At 56.2% G+C, this 20,303-nt stretch overlaps 1 protein-coding gene across 7 annotated transcripts in view; it reads left to right on the top strand.

Annotated features, from left to right (window-relative positions):
- LRP5 (LDL receptor related protein 5) overlaps window positions 1–20,303 on the top strand; it is a 124,090-nt gene that overhangs the window by 90,171 nt on the left and 13,616 nt on the right. For 3 of the 7 annotated variants that reach the window (XM_086385290.1, XM_086385288.1, XM_086385294.1), the window contains exons 12-18: window positions 3,332–3,655; window positions 5,721–5,920; window positions 10,172–10,380; window positions 11,837–12,027; window positions 12,659–12,868; window positions 16,272–16,397; window positions 19,933–20,169. In XM_086385290.1, the coding sequence (XP_086241416.1) occupies window positions 3,332–3,655; window positions 5,721–5,920; window positions 10,172–10,380; window positions 11,837–12,027; window positions 12,659–12,868; window positions 16,272–16,397; window positions 19,933–20,169 (1,497 nt within the window). The remainder of the gene's footprint in view (window positions 1–3,331; window positions 3,656–5,720; window positions 5,921–10,171; window positions 10,381–11,836; window positions 12,028–12,658; window positions 12,869–16,271; window positions 16,398–19,932; window positions 20,170–20,303) is intronic. The other 4 variants (XM_086385291.1, XM_086385289.1, XM_086385293.1 and 1 more) reach the window with 3 other exon arrangements.

The raw sequence follows: 20,303 nt of genomic DNA, 5'->3' as shown, positions 1-20,303 counted from the left end.
GCAGTAAAGAATCTGCCTGCAATGCAGGAGACGCAGGTTCGATCCCTGGGTTGGGATGGCAACCCATTCCAGTATTCTTGCCTGGAAAAAAATCCCATGGACAGAAGAGCCTGGCAGGCTATAGTCCATGGGGGTCACAAAGAGTTGGATATGACTGAGTGACTCAGCATGCACAGAGCATATGTGAGGCGTTCGCACAACACACACTTTGATGGGGGCAGACTTAGGACCCCACACTGGGGTTGAGGTCGAGCGTCCCTGGGCCCCGCACAAGCTCTCTCCCTCCTGCAGGGCTCAGCCCCGCTCTGCGCCCTTTCCACCACGCGCCGTGCCTCTCGGCCCTGAGCCTGCCTATTGCCTCTGTAGCCCCGGCAGCTGCCCACAGGTGTGTGTGTTCCGCACGTGGCTGCTCGGTGGTCACACCCTGGTTCATTTGACACGTCCTCTGCTGCTGGCGTTAGCCTGAGCAGCCGTATCCCCAGATGGGGTCATTGGGCTCCAAGCAAGGTGTGGGCCTGCCCCCTCCCTTTTGGAGGCTGCTGCCTGGGCCCAGTGCCTTTCCATCTTCTGGAGCCTGCCTGCCTCCTTCCTCGTGGCCCCTTCCTCCAACTTCAAAGCCAGCTGTAGTGACCAGCCCCGCTCATGGTCCTGTTCTCTCTACCCTTGTACTTACACCGGGTGTCCTGGGATCATCCAGGATCGTCTCTGCAGTTCAGAATCTTTAATTTAGTCACACCTGCAAAGCCCCCAGCCACGTAAGGCATGATGTTCACAAATCCTGGAGATTAGAATGTGGAGCTCTCTGGAGAAGAGGGAGTGAGTGAATGAAAGTCAGTCATGTCCGACTCTTTGCGACCCCATGGACTATACAGCCTGTGGAATTCTTCAGGCCAGAATACTGGAGTGGGTAGCCTTTCCCTTCTCCAGGGGATCTTCCCAAGCCAGGGATCAAACCTAGGTCTCCTGCATTACAGGTGGATTCTTTGCCAGCTGAGCCACCTGGGAAGTCCAAGAATACTGGAGTGGGTAGCCTATCCCTTCTCCAGAGGATCTTCCTGACCCAGGAATTGAACCGGGTCTTCTGCATTGCAGGCAGATTCTTTACCAACTGAGCTATGAGGGAAGCCCTGGAGAAGACGGACAATGCTATTCTGCTCATAACTTCTTCTTGTTGTTCAGTTGCTAAGTTGTGTCTGAATCTTTGTGACCCCAGGGATTGCAGCACTCCAGGCTTCCCTTCCTTCTGTCTCCCAGAGTGTGTTCGTATTCATGTCCATTGAGTAGGTGTTGCTATTTATCTCAGCCTCTGCCAGCCCCTTCTCCTTTGGCCTTCAGTCTTTCCCAGCGTCAGGGTCTTTTCCAATGAGTCCCACCTGGTTCCTCTGTCCATGGAATTCTCCAGGCGAGAATACTGGAGTGGGGGCGCTTCCCAGGCGGCTCCATGGTAAAGAATCTGCCTGCTGATGCAGGAGACACTGGTTCCAACCCTGGTCTGGGAAGATCCCACATGCCTCGGAACAACTAAGCCCATGAGCCACAACTATTGAGCCTGTGCTCTAGAGCCCACAGGCGGCAACTACTGAACCCTCGAGCCTGTGCTCGGCAGCAAGAGAAGCTACTGCAGAGAGAAACTCCCTGCAACCAGAGCATCGCCCCTGCTCACCACAGCTAGAGAAAAGCCAGAGCAGCAGGGAAGGCCCAGCACAGCCAAAACAGATAAATAAGTAAAAGGAATACCGGACTGGGCAGCGGTTCTCTTCTCCAGGGGATCTTCCCAACCCAGGGACTGAACTGGGTCTCCTGCACATAACTTTTACCAAGCACTTATTTTGTACTGGCATTTTGACCATTTTACATGCATTCTACATGATCTCACTGAATATTTATCTCAATGATAATCACAGAGCTCACTGATTTTTTAATCACAATTTATTACATTTAAGTATCTTGGGTACCCATGAGGACGCTCTTTTCGTTTTTCAGCTCCTTAGACTGCACCGGCTCTTTGTTGCAGCATGAGGGATCTTCAGTTGCGGCCTCCTTGGTAGCTCACTGGTAAAGAATCTGCCTGCAATTAGGGGGACCTGGTTCGATTCCTGGGTCGGGAAGATCTTTTGGAGAAGGGAAAGGCTACCCACTCCAGTATTCATGGGCTTCCCTGGTGGCTTAGACAGTAAAGAATCTGCCCACAATGCGGGAGACCTGGGTTCAGTCCCTGGCTTGGGGCAATCCCCTGGAGAAGGGAAAGGCTACCCACTCCAGTATTCTGGCCTGGAGAATTCCATGGACAGTTTAGCCCATGGGGTCGCAAAGAGTCAGACATGACTGAACGACTTTCGCTTTCACTTTGCAATGTCTAGTTCCCTGACCAGGGATTGAACCCAGGCCCCCTGCATTGGGAGTGCAGAGTCTTAACCACTGGACTGCAAGGGAAGTCGTGAGGGCACTCTGAAGAATACTCACTTTGCAGATGGGGAGACTGAGGATCAAGGAGCTTACACAGATTGCCCAAGGTCATGGGATCAGTGGAGGAGCAAGGGGACCCAGGCTGACTCCAGAGCCTGGTTCCCATCCCTCTGGTAGACTGCTAGGCAGAAGGTTTAATTTAAAATTTTTTATTGACATGCAGGGAACTGAAGTTCTGCAAGCCTCATGATGTGGCCAAAATAAAATGAAATATTTTATGACATACAAATATAGTAAAGTACAAAAAAGTGGTCAGGTTTGAGAACTTTTACATACGGATACTTGTACATCCATAGAAGCATCAACATAGGCTGTGCAGCTTCCATGCAGATCAAAGCAAGGAAGTTTCCAGCCCCCGAAAGGCTCTCAGTCAGTCTTACCGGCCTCCTCAAGGCTCACTGCTGCACTGATGTCTGTCTACATGCTCTAGTTGTGCCATTCTAGAACTTTCTGTCACTGACCGTCCGGCGTGTGCTCTTCAGCATCTGGCTTCTTTCCATCTAATGACTGAGACTCACCCACATTGTTACTCTGTTCTGCTGCTGTGTCATTTCCATGGCCTGAAGATTGTTCCATCTTTGTTAAACCCATCCTGCTGTTTGGGTTGCTTCCTGCTGTGGCTGTTACACAGTCGCTGCTGTGCACAGTCTCATCTGTGTTGTTTGGGGGAATGCTCCGTGCACGTCTCTTGTGCAGCAGGAGGGGAGCTGCCTGCCCTCAGGGTAGGTGCACATCCAGGCTCAGTGGGCCCTGCCGATTTCCCAAAGTGCTCGCACGCTTTACGAGCCCGACGTAGGCGGCCAGGCTGTGGATTGGCGCCCGTGCGGTGCCCTGGCTGACGCCGCGCCCTCGTGTCTCTGCGCAGGTCAGGAGCGGGTCGTGATTGCGGATGACCTCCCGCACCCCTTCGGTCTGACCCAGTACAGCGATTACATCTACTGGACAGACTGGAACCTGCACAGCATTGAGCGGGCCGACAAGACCAGCGGCCGGAACCGCACCCTCATCCAGGGCCACCTGGACTTCGTGATGGACATCCTGGTGTTCCACTCCTCCCGCCAGGACGGCCTCAATGACTGCATGCACAATAACGGGCAGTGTGGCCAGCTGTGCCTCGCCGTCCCCAGCGGCCACCGCTGCAGCTGCGCCTCGCATTATACCCTGGACCCCAGCAGCCGCAACTGCAGCCGTAAGTGCCTTGCTCTCCCCCTGGCCCTCACTTCCACATGAGATCCACCTGCCTCTGACAGGTAAGGCAGAAAGAAGCATCTTGGGTGCACGTGGGCAGTTGGGCAGGTTGTGCACTGCACATATGCATAATGTTACCTGGAGGCTCGGGCTGGGTAGAAGCCCTGTTGCTTCATCAAGATGTGATTAGGTGCGCCAAGCCCTCACCTGACACATCCCATGGGAGGCTCTTTGGCTGTGAAAAACAGTCTCTGTCACTTATAGATTTGGGCACTATTCCAAATGCTTTTTACGGCACTTAATCCTCCAGTCTTGGAGAAGGAAATGGCAACCCACTCCAGCATTCACAGAGGAGCCTGGTGGGCTGCTGTCCATGGGGTCGCACAGAGTCGGACACGACTGAAGCGGCTTAGCAGCAGCAGCAGCAATCCTCCAGTCTATGGGATAGGCAACATCGCTGTCCCCATTTCACAGACAAGGACCCTGAGCACAGAGACACGTAGTTACCCACCCAAGGCCACACAACAGTGAGACTTGGAACCAGGTCTGAATCCAGGCAGGCTGGCTCCAGAGTCCCCGCCCCGACCCCTTACTGCCAGCCTCACGTCCACTTGTGTGGTCCTTACACTGACCCTCTAAACGAGGCCGGCCTTTTTTCTTTCATTCCGGTACTCAGAAAAGCGAGGTTCAGAGAGCTGGAGCATGACTTCCCCATGGCCTGCAGGGAGAACAGACGTGTCCTGTTGGCAGGCTCTTCTCCTGTGACATCACCAGAGCGCTGGTTAGGACTCGGCCTCTGAGCAGCTGTAGACGGTTTACAAAGCTCTTTGTCACCCGGGGCCTTGTGTGAGCCTCTCGCGGCCCTGGGCGTTGGGAGGGCTGGGCGTCCACGGTCCAAAAGGGTGGATGCGGGACCCACAGCCTCGAAGGGCGGAGGGGCTTGGTGGCAGTCCTCGGCTGGTACATGATGGGCCTGGGGCCGCAGCTGGGACTCCCCCCTCCTGGGCTCCCTTTGGTCCTGTTGTCCAATTTCCTGGGGGGCCGTAACCTTGAAGAGTCAAATGGAGGTGCAGGTCATCCACCCCCCAGAGGGGATGTGACCTGGGTGCCGGCTCCCATGGCTGCAGACCCAGGGCCATGATTGGATTCACGTGGCGTAGCCGTAGCTCTGACAGTGGCCTCTGCACGTTCTGGGTCCTGACAGCCCCGAGGAGCGCCCCCTCCTGGTCTCACTGTTCACATGGTTTTCGGCCATTCCCTGGAGCCCACAGTAGCCCATGGAGAATCCCACAGTCACCAGAGCATCTCACACACTTGTCAGAGTCTGAGGCTCACTGCCTTTTGCTCCTTCCTACTTAAGTCTTGATAATCTAAAAAGAAATGGAGGCCTTCCCTGGCAGTCCAGTGGCTAAGACTTGGCCTCCTGGTGCAGGGGGTGTGAATTGGTTGGGGGCATAGGATCCCACGTGCCTCTCGGCCAAGAAAACCAAATATAAAACAGAAGCAGTATTGTAAGAAATTTAATAAAGACTTTTAAAATGGTCCACATCAAAAAAAGGTTTTATTTTATTTTACTTTTTTAATGAGGGTCTTCCCTGGTGGTCCAGTGGCTAAGACTTTGCTTTCCCGATGCTTAGGGCCTGGGTTCGACCACTGGTCAGGGCACTAGTCCCACATGCATCAGTTAAGAGTGTGCATGCTGCAACTGAAGGTCCCGCATGCCTCAACAAGGTCCAGTGGGCTGCAGCTAAGACCAAGCACAGCCAAGTGCTTGGTCTTCTTTTCATTTTCAAAAAGAAATGGATATCTAGTTTTAAAATAACACGTACACTTAGAATAAAATACTGAAACGACAGAGACACGTGTAACACGGAGAGTCAAATTCCTCATGGTACCACACCACCCCCCAGGAATCGACTGTGTCTTCCCAGCCGTTTTCCACATCCGTCTCGTAGGTGCACATACGGACCTACTTTTTACCATAGCACGCGACGCCATCCTCCCCGGCCCCTCCCTCTTCGGCTCCGACACTGACCGGCGGCCCCTCCTCTGTCTGCCCCCTCCAGCGCCCACCACCTTCCTGCTGTTCAGCCAGAAGTGTGCCATCAGCCGGATGATTCCTGACGACCAGCGCAGCCCGGACCTCATCCTGCCACTGCACGGCCTGCGCAACGTCAAGGCCATCGACTACGACCCGCTGGACAAGTTCATCTACTGGGTGGACGGGCGCCAGAACATCAAACGAGCCAAGGACGACGGGACCCAGGCAAGTGTGCCTGTTGGGAGTGCTGGAGTATGGAGGGGCGGCCGGGGGGGGTGCGCTTCCACAAGGAGCAGGCCACTGCCACCCCCTTTTCTTAGCAGAGGGGGTGCCGGGGAGCACGGTGGGCGGTAGGTGACGATCTGGGCCCCAGTTATGTCCTTGTGGGGTGTCAGGCTGAGTCGTGCGAAGCCCTGAGATGATGACTCTGTAGAAACTGGATCTTGGCAGTTGTTTACGGAGTGCTGGTGGACGTCAGACCCCGTGGGGTCTCTTTTTTTTCCCCTTTCCGCGGTGGTTTTGTACAAGGACGGTTGGTATTGGTTATTCTAGGCTTATTTTTTATTTCAGAGGAGTTGTGTACAGCCAGTTCTGTTGTGAAGCAGTATGTGTGTTTCTGAAAATCACTGCACTCTGTAAAATGGAGCAGAACAGACCCCAGGGCTGATGGGGCGGGGTGGGGGCTAGGAGTGCAGCTCTCAAAACTCCATCAACGACAGACTAAGCAAGAGCGAGGACCCTGGCGATGCAGGGGCCCCACCTGCCCCTTAAATGGTTCGGTACGTAAATGCTACGGCAGATACGGCCCTTGACCTTTCAGAGACCCGAGGTTGGCTGAGGAGACGGGAGCCGGAGGGCTGTGGCTTGTGGGTTTTGGTGGAACTGTGGAGGGAGGGTTGGCTGAGATGGGACATACCGTCGAAACCCCAGCATGGATGGTGTGGCTCCCGGCGCGGGGGGTCTGAGGGGCGCTGGAGGTGTGTGTTCACTCACCCCTGCTTAGCACGGTGCCAGCTGCGTGCTCTGCACTTGCCAGTGTTTCTCTGGGTGGAGTTGTGCAAACTCGAAAACCACGCTCTGCTGGGGTTGTCCCCGATACATCACGGCGTGGGAGCAGAGGCGCGCTTTCCAAACCCGAGTCTAGCAGAACTGACTGCTTTCCTGTGTTAGGTGTTTGTGACCCAGGCCAGGAAGGATGTTGTCTCTGCAGCCTCCGGGCTCATCCGGCGTATCCAGCCGTGTGACAGGGAACTGTGGCCAGAACCCCAGTAGGACACGCCTGCCTGGTCGTGCCAGTTTCGAAAGGCTCCTTTCACAAGAGCTACGGAACCCAGCCGTCTCTTTCTCGATCGAGTGGTCGCTGTAATTGCCTATGTCGTGTGGGGGAGTCTCGGCATTGTCATGCAAGGCTGTTTTGTGTCAGGAGGGATTTTCAGAAGATCTTCTGTTCCCTGCCCCGAACTGGGTACCAGGGCTGCCTGTACAGCTGGGCAGCACAAAATACGTCATCCGGCAACAGTGTCAGGTTAACCGGCCTTTGACTGTGCATCCTTGGTGGATGGTAGAGGCTCCAGCTGTCCCCAGATGGGAGCAGAGCCTGGGGAAGATGGTGGGAATGGATTTCTTTCATCTCTCTCCAGGCTCAGGTGACAGTGACTTTGAGTCCTTTGGAGAACGTGAAGTGTTAATTGATGGACTGTGGCTTCCCTGCTGTGAAAGTTGCTGGGTGCAAATTGCCTTCAAGTCCCATCTTTTATGGTGTCTGCAAAAGTGGGGGAGGACTTTGAAGAATAAGGCCCTTTTAAGAGCACTTAATCTAGATAACGTTCATTTGCCTCCCCACTGAACTCGGTTTTCCTGTGGCTTTGATTATTTGGAGCACACCCCCACCCCAAGGATGGCGTTCTTCATTATTAGTTGGGTGCCCAGTTGTGTCTGACTCTTCGCGGCCCCATGGACTGTAGCCCACCAGGCTCCTGTGTCCACTGAATCCTCTGGGCAAGAATACTGCAGTGGGTGGCCATTCCCTTCTCCAAGGGATCTTCCTGACCCAAGGATCAAACCCACGTCTCTTGCATCTCCTGCACTGACAGGCGGATTCTTTTACCACAAGTGCCGCCTGGGAAGCTCATTATTATCTACTCGGCTTTTGTTTTTCTATTTAATATTTTATTCTTTCATTGTGGTAAACATACATTATATAAAATGTACCATTTTCGCCATTTTTAAGTGTACAGCTCTGTGGCATTAGGTAAATTCATACTGTTGAACAGCCGTCCCCACTGGCTGTCTCTGATGACAGTCTGTCCCCGTTAAACACTAACTCTCCACCCCCCTCCTTCCCCAGTCCCTGGCACCCACCATCCTGCTTTCTGTCTCTGCGAATCTGACAACTCTTAAGTCCTGCATAGTTAGAACCACGCGATCCATGTCTGTCCTTTTGCGACTGGCTGATTTCACTGAGCACAGTGACTTTGAGGTTCATCATGGCAGGTATCAGAATTTTCTTCCTCTTTAAGACTGAATAACATCCCACTGCGTGTACAGAACACGCTTTGCTTATCTGTCCACCCACCAGTGGACACGGGCTGCATCCGCGTTTGGGCCACTTGGTTGAGGACCACTCTGTACTGTGAGGGGGCGGGCTGTTGATGGTGACATGGAGTTGGCTTCTGTTAAGACCTTTTGTGCTGGCACTGTGCTGTTCCTTATGTTAAAACTGGAGTTCGGGCTTTAGGAAACTGGCCAGCCGTGTAAGGTTGATCTCCTCGCTCCTGTCTGCCCCGGGAGGGACGTGGGCGCTGTGTCATTACACCGTGTGCTTCTCTCCCCTGGTTGTTCCGATGAGTGTGTGCCCGGTTCCCACATACCACCCTTCACGGGGAGCCTGACTCTGGCCAGGGCTGGCTGGAATCTTGCTTTACTCCCAGGCCATCAGCTACACTGGTCTGTGGTCTTTGGCCAGAGAGCTCCGTGGCTCCTGAGAAAGGAAGGTGCTGGTTGGAGTTGACGCTTGCCTCCTAGGGCCCACAGCTCCCAGGATGTGGATTTTGCTACCTGCAGAGATGCGAGTGGCACACTTCTAGCTGCCCAGCAGGGCTGGACCAGAGGCTGCCGGGTGTTGGGGGCTGGGAGGGTGGGGGATTCCTCTCCAGCTGGGTCCTAGAAGCTGGGCCTGGGGAAGGGGGCTTCCTTTTGCCTGCAAGCCACCTCTTCCCCCACTGGTGACTTATTGTTTTATTAATGCCTGAAAAGAGGCAGATAAAGAGGGTCTGCAATGAGCTGTGGTCAGAGCATCATTAGAAGATGACGCCTTTCTCAGGAGAAGGGGCTTTTCATCCAGACCGTTGGTGGCAGCAACCCAGGAGCTTGGGAAGCCCCTTGCCAGGTCAAGTCACCCGAGCACCCAGGGGGACCACATCCACCAGGGAGTTGGGCTCTGGCCTGGGAGGGAGATGAGGGGTGCTCCTCCTCTGGCATCAGTTCATGAAATGAGGTCCCCCCTTGAAGGGATTCTCTGTCGGTGACTCTGAGAGCCAGGCTCATCCCTGAGATGCAGCAGATAGCATGAAGTCGGGCACAGTTCCCGGGAGAGGCTCGGGGTGGAGACCCAGAGGGATAACAGCCTCTGAGAGGGGCCTGCACTGCTCCTGGGCTCCCAGGAAATACTGCGGGGCGGCCCTGTACCCTCACCTGCCCTTGAGCCCCACCCCCAGCCTCTGGCCCTCAGGGGAGAGACGGAGAGGTGGACCTCCAAGCCGGACACCCATTATCCCGGCACCCTGAATTTTCGTTGCTGTTCAGTCGCTCAGTCGTGTCCGACTCTTTGTGACCCCATAGACTGCAGCATCCCAGGCTTCCCTGTCCTTCACCAACTCCCAGAATTTGCTCAAACTCATGTTCATTGAGTTGGTGATGCCATCCAACCATCTCATCCTTTGCTGCCCCCTTCTCCTTTTGCCTTCAATCTTTCCCAGCATCAGGGTCTTTTTCAGTGAATCAACATGTCACATCAGGTGGCCAGAGTATTAGAGCTTCAGCCTCAGCATCAATCCCTGAGTACTTTAAAAGACAGCAAGACTTCAGAGTCTTAATCCAAAAGCCTGGGTCTAAGGAAACAAGAAGGGAGGCGATGCCTCGAGCCGGGGGCCTGCGATCCTGGCTGACCACTTGGCTGCCTGCTGGTCCCCCTCTCTGCGAGCAGGCCCAGGCTGGCCGGCCGGGGTGGGGTGGCTACCATCTGGGTCCTGTGCCATCACCAGTGGCCGGGCCTGGCCCAGAGCTCATGGCAAGAACTCCCCTGAAGGCTGTCAGGGGAGCCCCTTCACTCGCGGGTGGACGTGTGGACAAGAGCTGGTTGGAAAGCCAAGGTTCCAAACAGGGTTGAGATCTTGACGCTCACTGTGGACTGGGGCGGAGGCCTCCGCCCTCTCCGCCGTGTCTCCAGCGGATGCTCATTTCTTTACCGTCTTACAGCCCTTCGTTCTGACCTCTCCAAGCCAAAGCCAGAACCCAGACAGGCAGCCGCACGACCTCAGCATTGACATCTACAGCCGGACGCTGTTCTGGACGTGCGAGGCCACCAACACCATCAACGTCCACCGGCTCAACGGGGACGCCATGGGCGTGGTGCTGCGGGGGGACCGCGACAAGCCGAGGGCCATCGTCGTCAACGCTGAGCGCGGGTGCGGGGGCTGTCCCTGTAGGGGTGCGCTGGGCGCCCCTCCCGTGCATGCTGGCCTCTCGGGCCAGGAGGGATCTTCCACCCCCAACACGCCCATCCGTCAGGAGCTCCCCAGCGTCCCTGCCACCACAGCCAGGGGTCGGCGGGGCGAGGAAACAGCAGCTCATTCCCAGTCGTGGGGAGGAGGCAGAGACACCCAGAGACGGCCTGGACTGAAAGCCTATGCAGGGGTGGGGGCTTTGTTGAGAGACACAGGCAGGATGTGAGCTCTAGTTCATAGGTGTCAGACCATCCCATCAAATTTGAACCCTGTACAGCCATCCCTTCCATAGCACCCCAGGTGGTGGCAAGTTATTCACTTGCATAGGCCCCGCCACGGGGAGGTCACTACCTGACCTGGAGCTTCTTCCTTCCGTGAAGCTCCCTGACGCTCTGCCTGTCAGCCCTCAGGTTCTCTGGTAGGCTGAGACACGTGGAAAGATGTGGAGGGTCCTGGAGGCAAGGACCAGGGCAGGGGGGTGCCCGAAGCCCCATGACATGAGGTTGGGAATGTTTGGAGGTGGGAGGCAGGAGCATGGTGGTCACCCCAGATACCCGCAGGGCTGGCCATTCAGAGCCAGAGGCAGACCTGTCCAGGCACTGTGTGCTGGAGCTTCTCCCAGGGGCTGTCGTGCAGACCCGAGTTCAAATTCCGATTCCATCACTTACTGCCTGTGAGACGTGACCTCCCAGGGACTTAGTTTCCTGGTGAAGAGAGTAGGGAGTACCAGCCGTGCAGCACCCAGGGGCTCAGTCAGTGCTGGTGGTTCTTCAGGAACCAGAGGAGGGGCCGCCACAAGTGACCACAAACCGGGGGCTTCAAACACAAAGGCCTGTTCTCCTGTGGTTCCAGGGGCCAGAGTCAAGGGCAGCGAGGCCGTGCCCCCACCGAAGTCTGAAGGGGAGGCTACTCCCTGCCTCTCAGCTCGGGGGCCCTGGGTGCTCCTAGGCTTGTGACCACGTCCCTCCACTCTGTCTGCGTCATCACATGGGCTCCTCTCTGTGTCCCGTGGCCTCTTCTCTCTCTCTTAAGGCCACTCTCACTGGTTGAGGACCCTTGCACAGCATGTGGAATCTTAGTTCCCTGACCAGGGATTGAACCTGTGCCCCCCCTGCAGTGGCAGCTCAGAGCCTCAACCATCTGGGACTGCCAGGGAAGTCCCAAGGGTGGCCTCATCTTGATCCTTAATTACATCTGCAAACACCTTGTTTCCCAGTAAGGTCACATTCCGAGGTTCCAGGTAGCCATGTGGTCTTGGGGGACATTCTCCGGCCCCTCCAGGGTGTGGCCTCTCACCTCCGGGGGCCGGGGTCATGTGGCTGCTCGCCTGCTGGACGTCCGCAGGGTCAGGGCTGGTCTCTCGGGCTTGGCCAAGGACGGGCAGGGCACAATGGGTCCTCACTGCCGCCCTCCACAGGTACCTGTACTTCACCAACATGCAGGACCGTGCTGCCAAGATCGAGCGCGCCGCCCTGGACGGCACGGAGCGCGAGGTCCTCTTCACCACAGGCCTCATCCGCCCCGTGGCCCTCGTGGTGGACAACACGCTGGGCAAGCTCTTCTGGGTGGACGCCGACCTGAAGCGCATCGAGAGCTGTGACCTGTCAGGTACGAGGCCTGGGGCCTCCCTGGGGATTGGTCCCTCGGCAGCCACCCTGTCTGACCTGCCGGGAACACCTTCCTGGTCATCGGTCACACGCCACAGTCTCTTGGGGGCCTGCTGCGAGGAGGCACATACGGTCTCCCAGCCACATTCCAGGATATTGGACCCGAATGATTCCTGATCGGTAGAGTCCAGGGAGGCTCAGAAAGGGTGAGCCAGCTGCCTGGGGCCCCCAGCGTGGGGTGGAGCAGGAATCCTGTACCCTTCGCCTCCAGCGCCCACACTTACAGCTGCTTGGCCATGGCTGCCTTAGTCTGGGGGCCCTGGCCTGGAGAGGAGCAAGAATGACAGCTTGGAGGGGCTTTTCTGCCAGAAGTTGGGGTGGGCTGGGGGAAGGGGAGGCACCGTGTTTTTAGGGGATCAGCAACTTGGGTCCATGGCTGCGGTTACAAGGCCAACCCAGGTGGAAGCAGGGCTGACTGAGAGGAGGTCTCAGGTCTGCCTGCTTCCAGGGAGCGTGCCCAGCCTGAGCCTGGCGTCCCCCAGGCTCCCAGCAGCTCTCCATTCTCCCAGAGTGAGCATGGGCTGAGCTCTCGGGGTCAGCCGCCACTCAGGGGGCGCTTATCCCTCTCGCAGGGGCCAACCGCCTGACCCTGGAGGATGCCAACATCGTGCAGCCCGTGGGCCTGACCGTGCTGGGCAAGCACCTCTACTGGATTGACCGCCAGCAGCAGATGATCGAGCGTGTGGACAAGACCACGGGGGACGCACGGACACGAGTCCAGGGCCGTGTTGCGCACCTGACCGGCATTCATGCTGTGGAGGACATCAGCCTGGAGGAGTTCTGTACGTGAGGGGTGGGCAGTGGGGCTGTGCGGGGGCCCCCGAGGGGAAGGAACGCCTCTGCACGGAGCACAGCAACCCCTGGACTGGCTCCCCTGGAGAAAGGGAGGAGGGCGGACCAAGGCGAGAGTAGGGCTGAGGCCGTTTTCTTTCTGGCTTTGTCTGGGCCCAGTCTCGGTGACCAGAGGCCACCCTCAGGCCCTCACCCCATCCCCTTCTCCATCAGCAACAGATTGGACCACTCTGATTTCTGTTTCTAGCTCTCGAACCCACTCTGCTTTCCAAGTGCCTGCGATGAGATTTGGCCCAGCTTTAGATGAATCACCCTTTAGATTGACTCTGAATCAACCGATTAGTAACCTTAATTACACCTGTATGTCCCCCCACCAAGAAAGGTGATAAAACCATGGGCATGACACTCATCGCATCTTCCCTAGCTGGGGAGCAGGGTGGGGAGTTTGGGGGGCACTTTAGGATTCCGTCCACCACAGCCTGGCTGTGTCCAGGAGCCTGAGAGGGGATTGTCTGTAATCAGGATCTGTGGCTCCTCCACCCGGTCCTTGGCTCTATGTGGGTGTGGAGGTGTGTGTGCGCGTGTGTAAGTGTCTGCCTGTCTGTCTGCTTGCTTTTCTCTCTCTATTCAGTACGTACACGGCACCGAGCGGGCTGCTCGCTGAGTGAGCAGGGCCTTCGCTGCCCTTGTCTTGTGACACCCACGGTCTGGCCGCCGTCCAGGCCCCAGGGCTGCCCAGCCTCACCCCAGCCCCTCCCTGTCGGCGTTGCCTCGGCCACACTGCATTGTGACTCTTTTGTACCCCAGCCCTGTTTTCAGTATATTATTATATATGTTATTTCACAATAATTTATAATTTCAAATGAGATTATATTTTACAGCTGACAAAAGTAGAACTCAGTAAGGGTATTGCTTCCCCTGTCACCCAGCCAATAAACCCAAGGGGGCTTGAATTTGCAACCAGAGCCCAGGCTTTAGCCACTTGAGTTTTTTTCTGTTAGGCTTCCTGCTCAGAATCAGGGACATGACCTCCGAACCGGCCACTTCTTTGTTGACTGCTCGGTGGCAATTTCTGTGGTAATCAGCTGGGTCCCAGATAAGTGAAGTCACCAGGAAACTAGCTTCTAGATAACCAAGGTGCCCCATGCCTATGGGTTAGCATGCTTGTGTTCATCTGGCCTCTTAGTCCATGCTCAGCCAAGTCACGGATTCCTGGGTGTCACTGGCAGATGGTCAGAACGGTGAATGCCCAGCCCACAAAGGTCAAGACCCGCTGCCTACTGGTGTCGGCAGAAAGCCAGGGGCACTGACCGGCGCTCCTTGGAACCAGGGCCGGGAGGGCCAGGAAATGCTCAGTGAGCAGGTTTGAGGTTGGAAACTGGGGACATGTCTGTGAGCACCAGTGCGCGGGCTCTGGGGTGACATGGAGAGGCTCCTCGTTTTGGGTAAGCGTAGGAAGTCCTTCGGCGGGCTCTGCCATGTTGATCTGGGACGTGGGCCACCCATCTGCGTCCGCACACGATCCCACAGCTAACCTCTAAACCAGGGGTGGCACTCTGCAGCTTGTGGGTCCCTGTCATCCTGGCTGCCTTTGCCCTGCAGCTGGCTGACCGGGGGTCACACCGGTGGCCTGGCCTGTGAAGCCAGAATTATTTACTTTCTCATTTTTTATGGAAAAAGTTGGCTGACCCTGCTCTCAACTATGACTCTGCCATTTTAAAAACACCTAATCCTTGAGATGGAGGAGGAAAAAAACCATGATTTGCCTTCAGGGGTAGAGGTGAGGAGCCGAGTGTGCTTTGCCATTTCCTCTTACCTGGGGGAGGTCAGCCACCTTCCCAGGCTCCTAACCATTGTCCAGAGATTGGGCACAGGAGGTTAATGGAATTGAAATATTCAAGGTTCCCGGGGTTCACCACCTTTACTATGTTAATTTCCACGTGTATTAGTTTACTGCAGCTGCTGTAACAAGCGACCACAAACTGGGTGACTTAGAGCAGCAGAAATGCATTCTTTCCCGGTTCTGGAGGCCAAGAGTTCAAAGTCAAGGTGCCTCCAAGGCTGTGCTCTCTCTGGAGGCTGGGAATGAGGGGCTGAGGGGATGGGGACCAGGGGGATGCAAAGACGGTTCACGGCTACAGGTGTGCTTGTGGCTGCACCATTGGGGCTGGGAATGAGGGGCTGAGGGGATGGGGACCAGGGGGAGGCAAAGACGGTTCACGGCTACAGGTGTGCTTGTGGCTGCACCATTGGGGCTGGGAATGAGGGGCTGAGGGGATGGGGACCAGGGGGATACAAAGACGGTTCATGGCTACAGGTGTGCTTGTGGGTGCACCATTGAGGCTGGGAATGAGGGGCTGAGGGGATGGGGACCAGAGGGAGGCAAAGACGGTTCACGGCTACAGGTGTGCTTGTGGGTGCACCATTGGGGCTGGGAACGAGGGGCTGAGGGGATGGGGACCAGGGGGAGGCAAAGACGGTTCACGGCCACAGGTGTGCTTGTGGCTGCACCATTGGGGCTGGGAACGAGGGGCTGAGGGGATGGGGACCAGGGGGAGGCAAAGACGGTTCACGGCCACAGGTGTGCTTGTGGCTGCACCATCGCAGCCTCTGCCATCACATGGCCTCTCCCCTGCCTTCACCTCTTGCCTGCTTGCACGCTAAGTGGCTTCAGTTGTGTCTGACTTTGCGACCCCATGGACTGTAGCCCGCCAGGCTCCTCTGTCCATGGGACTCTCCAGGCAAGAATACTGGAGTAGTTGCCATGCCCTTCTCCAGGGGATCTTCCCAACCCAGGGATTGAACCTGCATCTCCATGTCCCCTGCACTGGAAGGCAGGTTCTTTACTGCTAGCACTGCCTGGGAAGCCCTCACCTCTTAGGCGCTCTCTTATAAGGATACTTGTTAGTAGATTTAACGCCCACCCAGATACTTCAGAATTAGACCCCATCTCAAGATCTTTAATGTGATCACATCGTTTGCAGAGACCCTTTTCCCCAGTAAAGGTCACATTCTCAGATTCCGGGTGTTAGGATGTGGACATATCTTTTGGGGGGCCCACCACTAGCCCACTACACCGTGAGAGAGACACGCAGGCGGGCGGTGTAGCATGATGGTTGTGGGCACGGTGGGAGCTGGTGCAGAAGGCTGGGGTGTGACGTCAGGAAAGTTCTAGATGTGCTCTTGGCCTCCGCTTCCTCATTGGCAAAATGCAGCGTCCACAGAAACAGACTCGCCTGGCTGCCCTAGGAATGAAGTGAGAGGGTTGACTGCACCCCTGTGGGAGTGCCAGTTATTGTGAGGTCTGGCCTGGCCCTCACCGCCTCCCTCCTCTAGGCTGAAGTCCTGAGACTGGAGGCAGAGTCCGACCCCCTCCTTCTCTTCTCTCCACAGCAGCCCACCCCTGTGCCCGCGACAATGGAGGCTGTTCTCACATCTGTGTCGCCAAGGGTGACGGAACGCCGCGCTGCTCATGTCCGGTCCACCTCGTGCTCCTGCAGAACCTGCTGACTTGTGGTGGTAGGTGTGAGCTTGGCACTTTCTCTTGGGACACTGAACAGGGACCTGGGTTCTCTGCCTGCCAGGTTGTTGCCTGGCATTTTTTAAAAATCCATAGTCCCTGTGGTATCTAGTGTTCAAAGCAGAATGTCTTGTTATTTGTTTTCTTCTCTAACATATGCATTTCAAGCCTTTGAATTTCCCTCTAAGCACTGCTTTAGCTGCATCCCACAAATTTTGATGTTGGATGGCATCACCAACTCAATGGACATGGGTTTGAGCAAGCTCCGGGAATTGGTGATGGGCAGGGAAGCCCGGCTTGCTGCAGTCCGTGGAGTCACAAAGAGTGGGACATGACTGAGTGACTGAAGAACTGAACAAATTTTGATAAATTGTATTTTCATTTTCAGTTAGTTCAAATATTTTTAAATTGTTCTCAATAATTTTTTGGCCCTGGTGTTATTTAGAAGTGTGTTGTGTAATTTCCAAATAGTTGGAAATTTTCTAGCTATTTTTCTATTCCTGATTTCTAGTTTAATGCCACTGTGGTCTAAGCGTACACATATGATTTCTAGCCTTTTAACTTTGTTCAGATATGTTTTCTTCCCCAGCATGTGGCCTGTCCTTGGTGAATACTCCTTACGAGCTTGAGAAGCTATGGCATCTGCTGTTGGGTGGAGTGTTGCTCTACATGTCGTTAGATCCAGTTGAGGGACAGTGCTATTCAGGTTGTCTGTCCTTCCTTCCTGCTTCTGCTGTCAGTTACTGATGGAGGCGCTGAAATCCCCGATAATGGATTTGTCTAATCTTTTAGTAGTTCTGTCTTTTCCCCTGCTTCTACCCTTGACCGTCTTCTTTCCAAAGGCTGCACGGGGAGTGGTTAAGAATGTAAGCTTTAGGGTCAGCCAGACCTGGGTTCCAATACCAGCTTTGCCACTTCCCAGCTGAGTGACCCTGGGCTGCTCACTTACCTCTCTTATCCTCCACTTCCTTTTCTGTGAAATAGAGAAACAGAGAGCATTTATCTGACGGGTTGTTATTAGTAACCGAGTGCTTTGCATGGTCCCTGACACATGGCACACGGGAATGCCAGCTGCCACTAGTCATGAAGATGGCAGCAGTAATAGAAAGACTGAACTGTCACTGACACCGTGATGAAACTCAGTCCCCAGGCTTCCTCTCCTCTTCCTGCAGGTCCTCAGGTGACCTTGGGCATGTTGTTCCTGTGTTCCTTTCCTCTCCTGTCCTCTGAGCTCCAGGGGTCTGGTCTTTCCCTGCCCCTTACTTCTCACCCTCACCCCCATCATCCCCACGCCTTGTCCCACACATGGCACATTTCAGGGAGCAGGACCACGGGCCTGTCTTTATGGAGCTTTCTCCTGCCCCACTTCATCACTGTAAACCCCAGAGACCCTGGCCAAGAAGAGGGGGGCCCTTTGATGACTGTCCGCTGGCGGGGACACCTCAACTCTCCTGAGCTTCCTGTGGCCTTTCTCTGAGTTCCAGCCCCAGGGCCCACATGGCTTTGTGGCCTGAGAGAGGCTTTGCAGCTCGCACAGACATGCAGACTGCCCTGGAAGAGACGGGGCCTGGGGAGAGAGCTGCACCAAGTGCTCAGCTCGCCCTGGGACCCCAGCTCTGGGTTTCCCCACCGGAGGACGTGCCCCCTCACCCTTCCTCAGGGCCTAGGAGGCTTGTGTTCACTGTGTCCCCATCTCCATTCTTCCCCGGCCTCTTCTCTGGGGGCTCTCAGAAGGTCAGGGGCTCACGGAGGTCCCCAGGAGGTGCCATGGAGCCTCGTGCCTCATGCAGTGACCCAGACGGGCAGGGCGCGGCCCGCGATGCCAGCGTGTGCTCCGCAGCGTCCCTGCTGTGCGAGCCCAGCCCAGCCAGGCGCTCGCGCATGCGCACATACTCACTCTCGCACGTGCACGCGCACATGCTTGCCCTGCTCTGTTACTTCTGGGAGGAAGCGGTGGTCCAGGCAGGCTGCTTCTGTTTTAGGGACAAGGAAACGGAGGCCCTGGGAGGTTGAAGGTTCCTCAGGTTGCCCAGCTGCTGAGAGGAGCCTGGGTTCATCCCCAGGTCCGTGCACACGTACATACACACACATACACACACACACACACACACCCCCCCACCCTGTCCCGTCTTGGCTCTCCAGCAACATCTGCCAGGAATAGGGGCCCTTCAGGAAATCAGAGCCTGCCCCACATGGACCCTCTTCCTCCTGGCTGGGCTGTGGGGGTGTCCAGGCAGTGGAAATAGCGGTCAAAGGCACAGGGCCTTTGATTGGAGTCCAGGAGTGGGGCGTGGCCACCGTCCACACACAGCTTTCCGTGGCCAGCGTCCCTGTGTTCCTTGGCAGCTCACTGCGCACACATCCGTCTTTGGCTTCTTTGTCCCCGGTGTGTCCTCTGTGGCCAAACGCAGTGGGAACAGCGGGATTGTGTTCGTTTTTGCTCACAACTCTCCCCCCATCTCGCATTCCCATTCAGTCCAGTGTGGACCCCGCAGTTATGGGGGAGGCACGTGGGTTCCAAATGTTGAAAGGCTTAGTACATCATGAAATCAATACTTCTGTAAAATTGATGGCTTTAAATTTTTTTTTTTTTTTTTTGGCTATGCTCTGTGGCTTATGCATCTTAGTTCCCCCCAGGGATTCAACCTTGGCTAGAGCAGTGAAAGGGCCCAAGTCCTAACTTCTGGATGACCAGGGAACTCCCAATACCTTTTTCCTTAATCAGATTTTATGGATGTTGATGACTGTTCTTAAACTTGAAATGGAGTTTGGGCTGATTTCTGGGCCTCCGGTTTTCTGGGATTTTCCAGCAGAGGAGGGAGATATGATGACAGGACCCTGGGGAAGGGGGGCAGCCCAGGGGCCAAGGGGCTCCTCCTGAGTGTCTCTGCTGGCACCCTGGCATTCATCATGCCCGTCTGTGTCCAGGCCTCCAGGACAGTGCCCCTCCCTGAGCACTACTGTCCACGCTTGGCCTGCACTAGAGAAGTGGACCCTGAGGGGGGAATGACTTACCATGGCCACTGGCAGGAAGTGGCCCCAGATCTCCTGTCCTTCACCCTCTCAGCTCACCACCCTCCCACGACTCCCCCCCCTTGACTCTGCTCCCCCTCCGATACCCTTACCACCTGCCTTTCCTCAGCCCACCCCTCAGTGAAGGGCCTGGGTCCCCCACCAGCCCCCACCACCGTGCCTGTGGGCTCTCTTGGCACTCACAGTGCTCTGGCCCCATTGCCCCAGATGTGTAATAGGTGTGGGTGCTGACCACTGGCTTTCTGACCCTTCTACTTCCGGCGGGGATGCAGTGGACACGCCGGTGTAGCCAGGCCCTGCACATACCCTGTGCTTTGGGTCTACAGCTTCATGGCCTACTTGGGGCTGGAGGTGGGAAGGCAGACAGGACGCAGGGTAGTGGAGACGAGGTGGATACAGCATGTATGAACTGAGCGTATTCCCCGCTTTGAAAGCCAGACGTGCTTCGCCCAGCTTTTGCTCAAAAGCCGGCGCCCATGACGGTCTTTCTCTGCTCCGCAGAGCCTCCCACGTGCTCCCCCGACCAGTTCGCCTGCGCTACTGGGGAGATCGACTGCATCCCCGGGGCCTGGCGCTGTGACGGCTTCCCCGAGTGTGACGACCAGAGCGACGAGGAGGGCTGCCCAGTGTGCTCGGCCTCACAGTTCCCCTGTGCGCGGGGCCAGTGCGTGGACCTGAGGCTGCGCTGTGATGGCGAGGCCGACTGCCAGGACCGCTCGGATGAGGCGGACTGCGACGGTGAGGCCCCGCCCCCGCCCTCCCGGCCCCGCCCCAGCAAGGCTCCGCCCATCCCCTAGGGCACCCCCTCGCCCTCCTGGAGTTTGGGCTTTATCGGGCCGGGCCGAACCTGAGGAAGGTCACTGTAGAAGCTT

Source organism: Bos grunniens, chromosome 29, assembly GCF_055505025.1.
Source record: "Bos grunniens cultivar Pamir isolate PY7600 chromosome 29, Bosgru_T2T1.0, whole genome shotgun sequence".
Classification (NCBI taxonomy): Eukaryota; Metazoa; Chordata; class Mammalia; order Artiodactyla; family Bovidae; genus Bos; species Bos grunniens.
The sequence above is the reverse complement of the archived record's forward strand: the minus strand, read 5'-3'. Positions and strand labels throughout refer to the sequence as shown.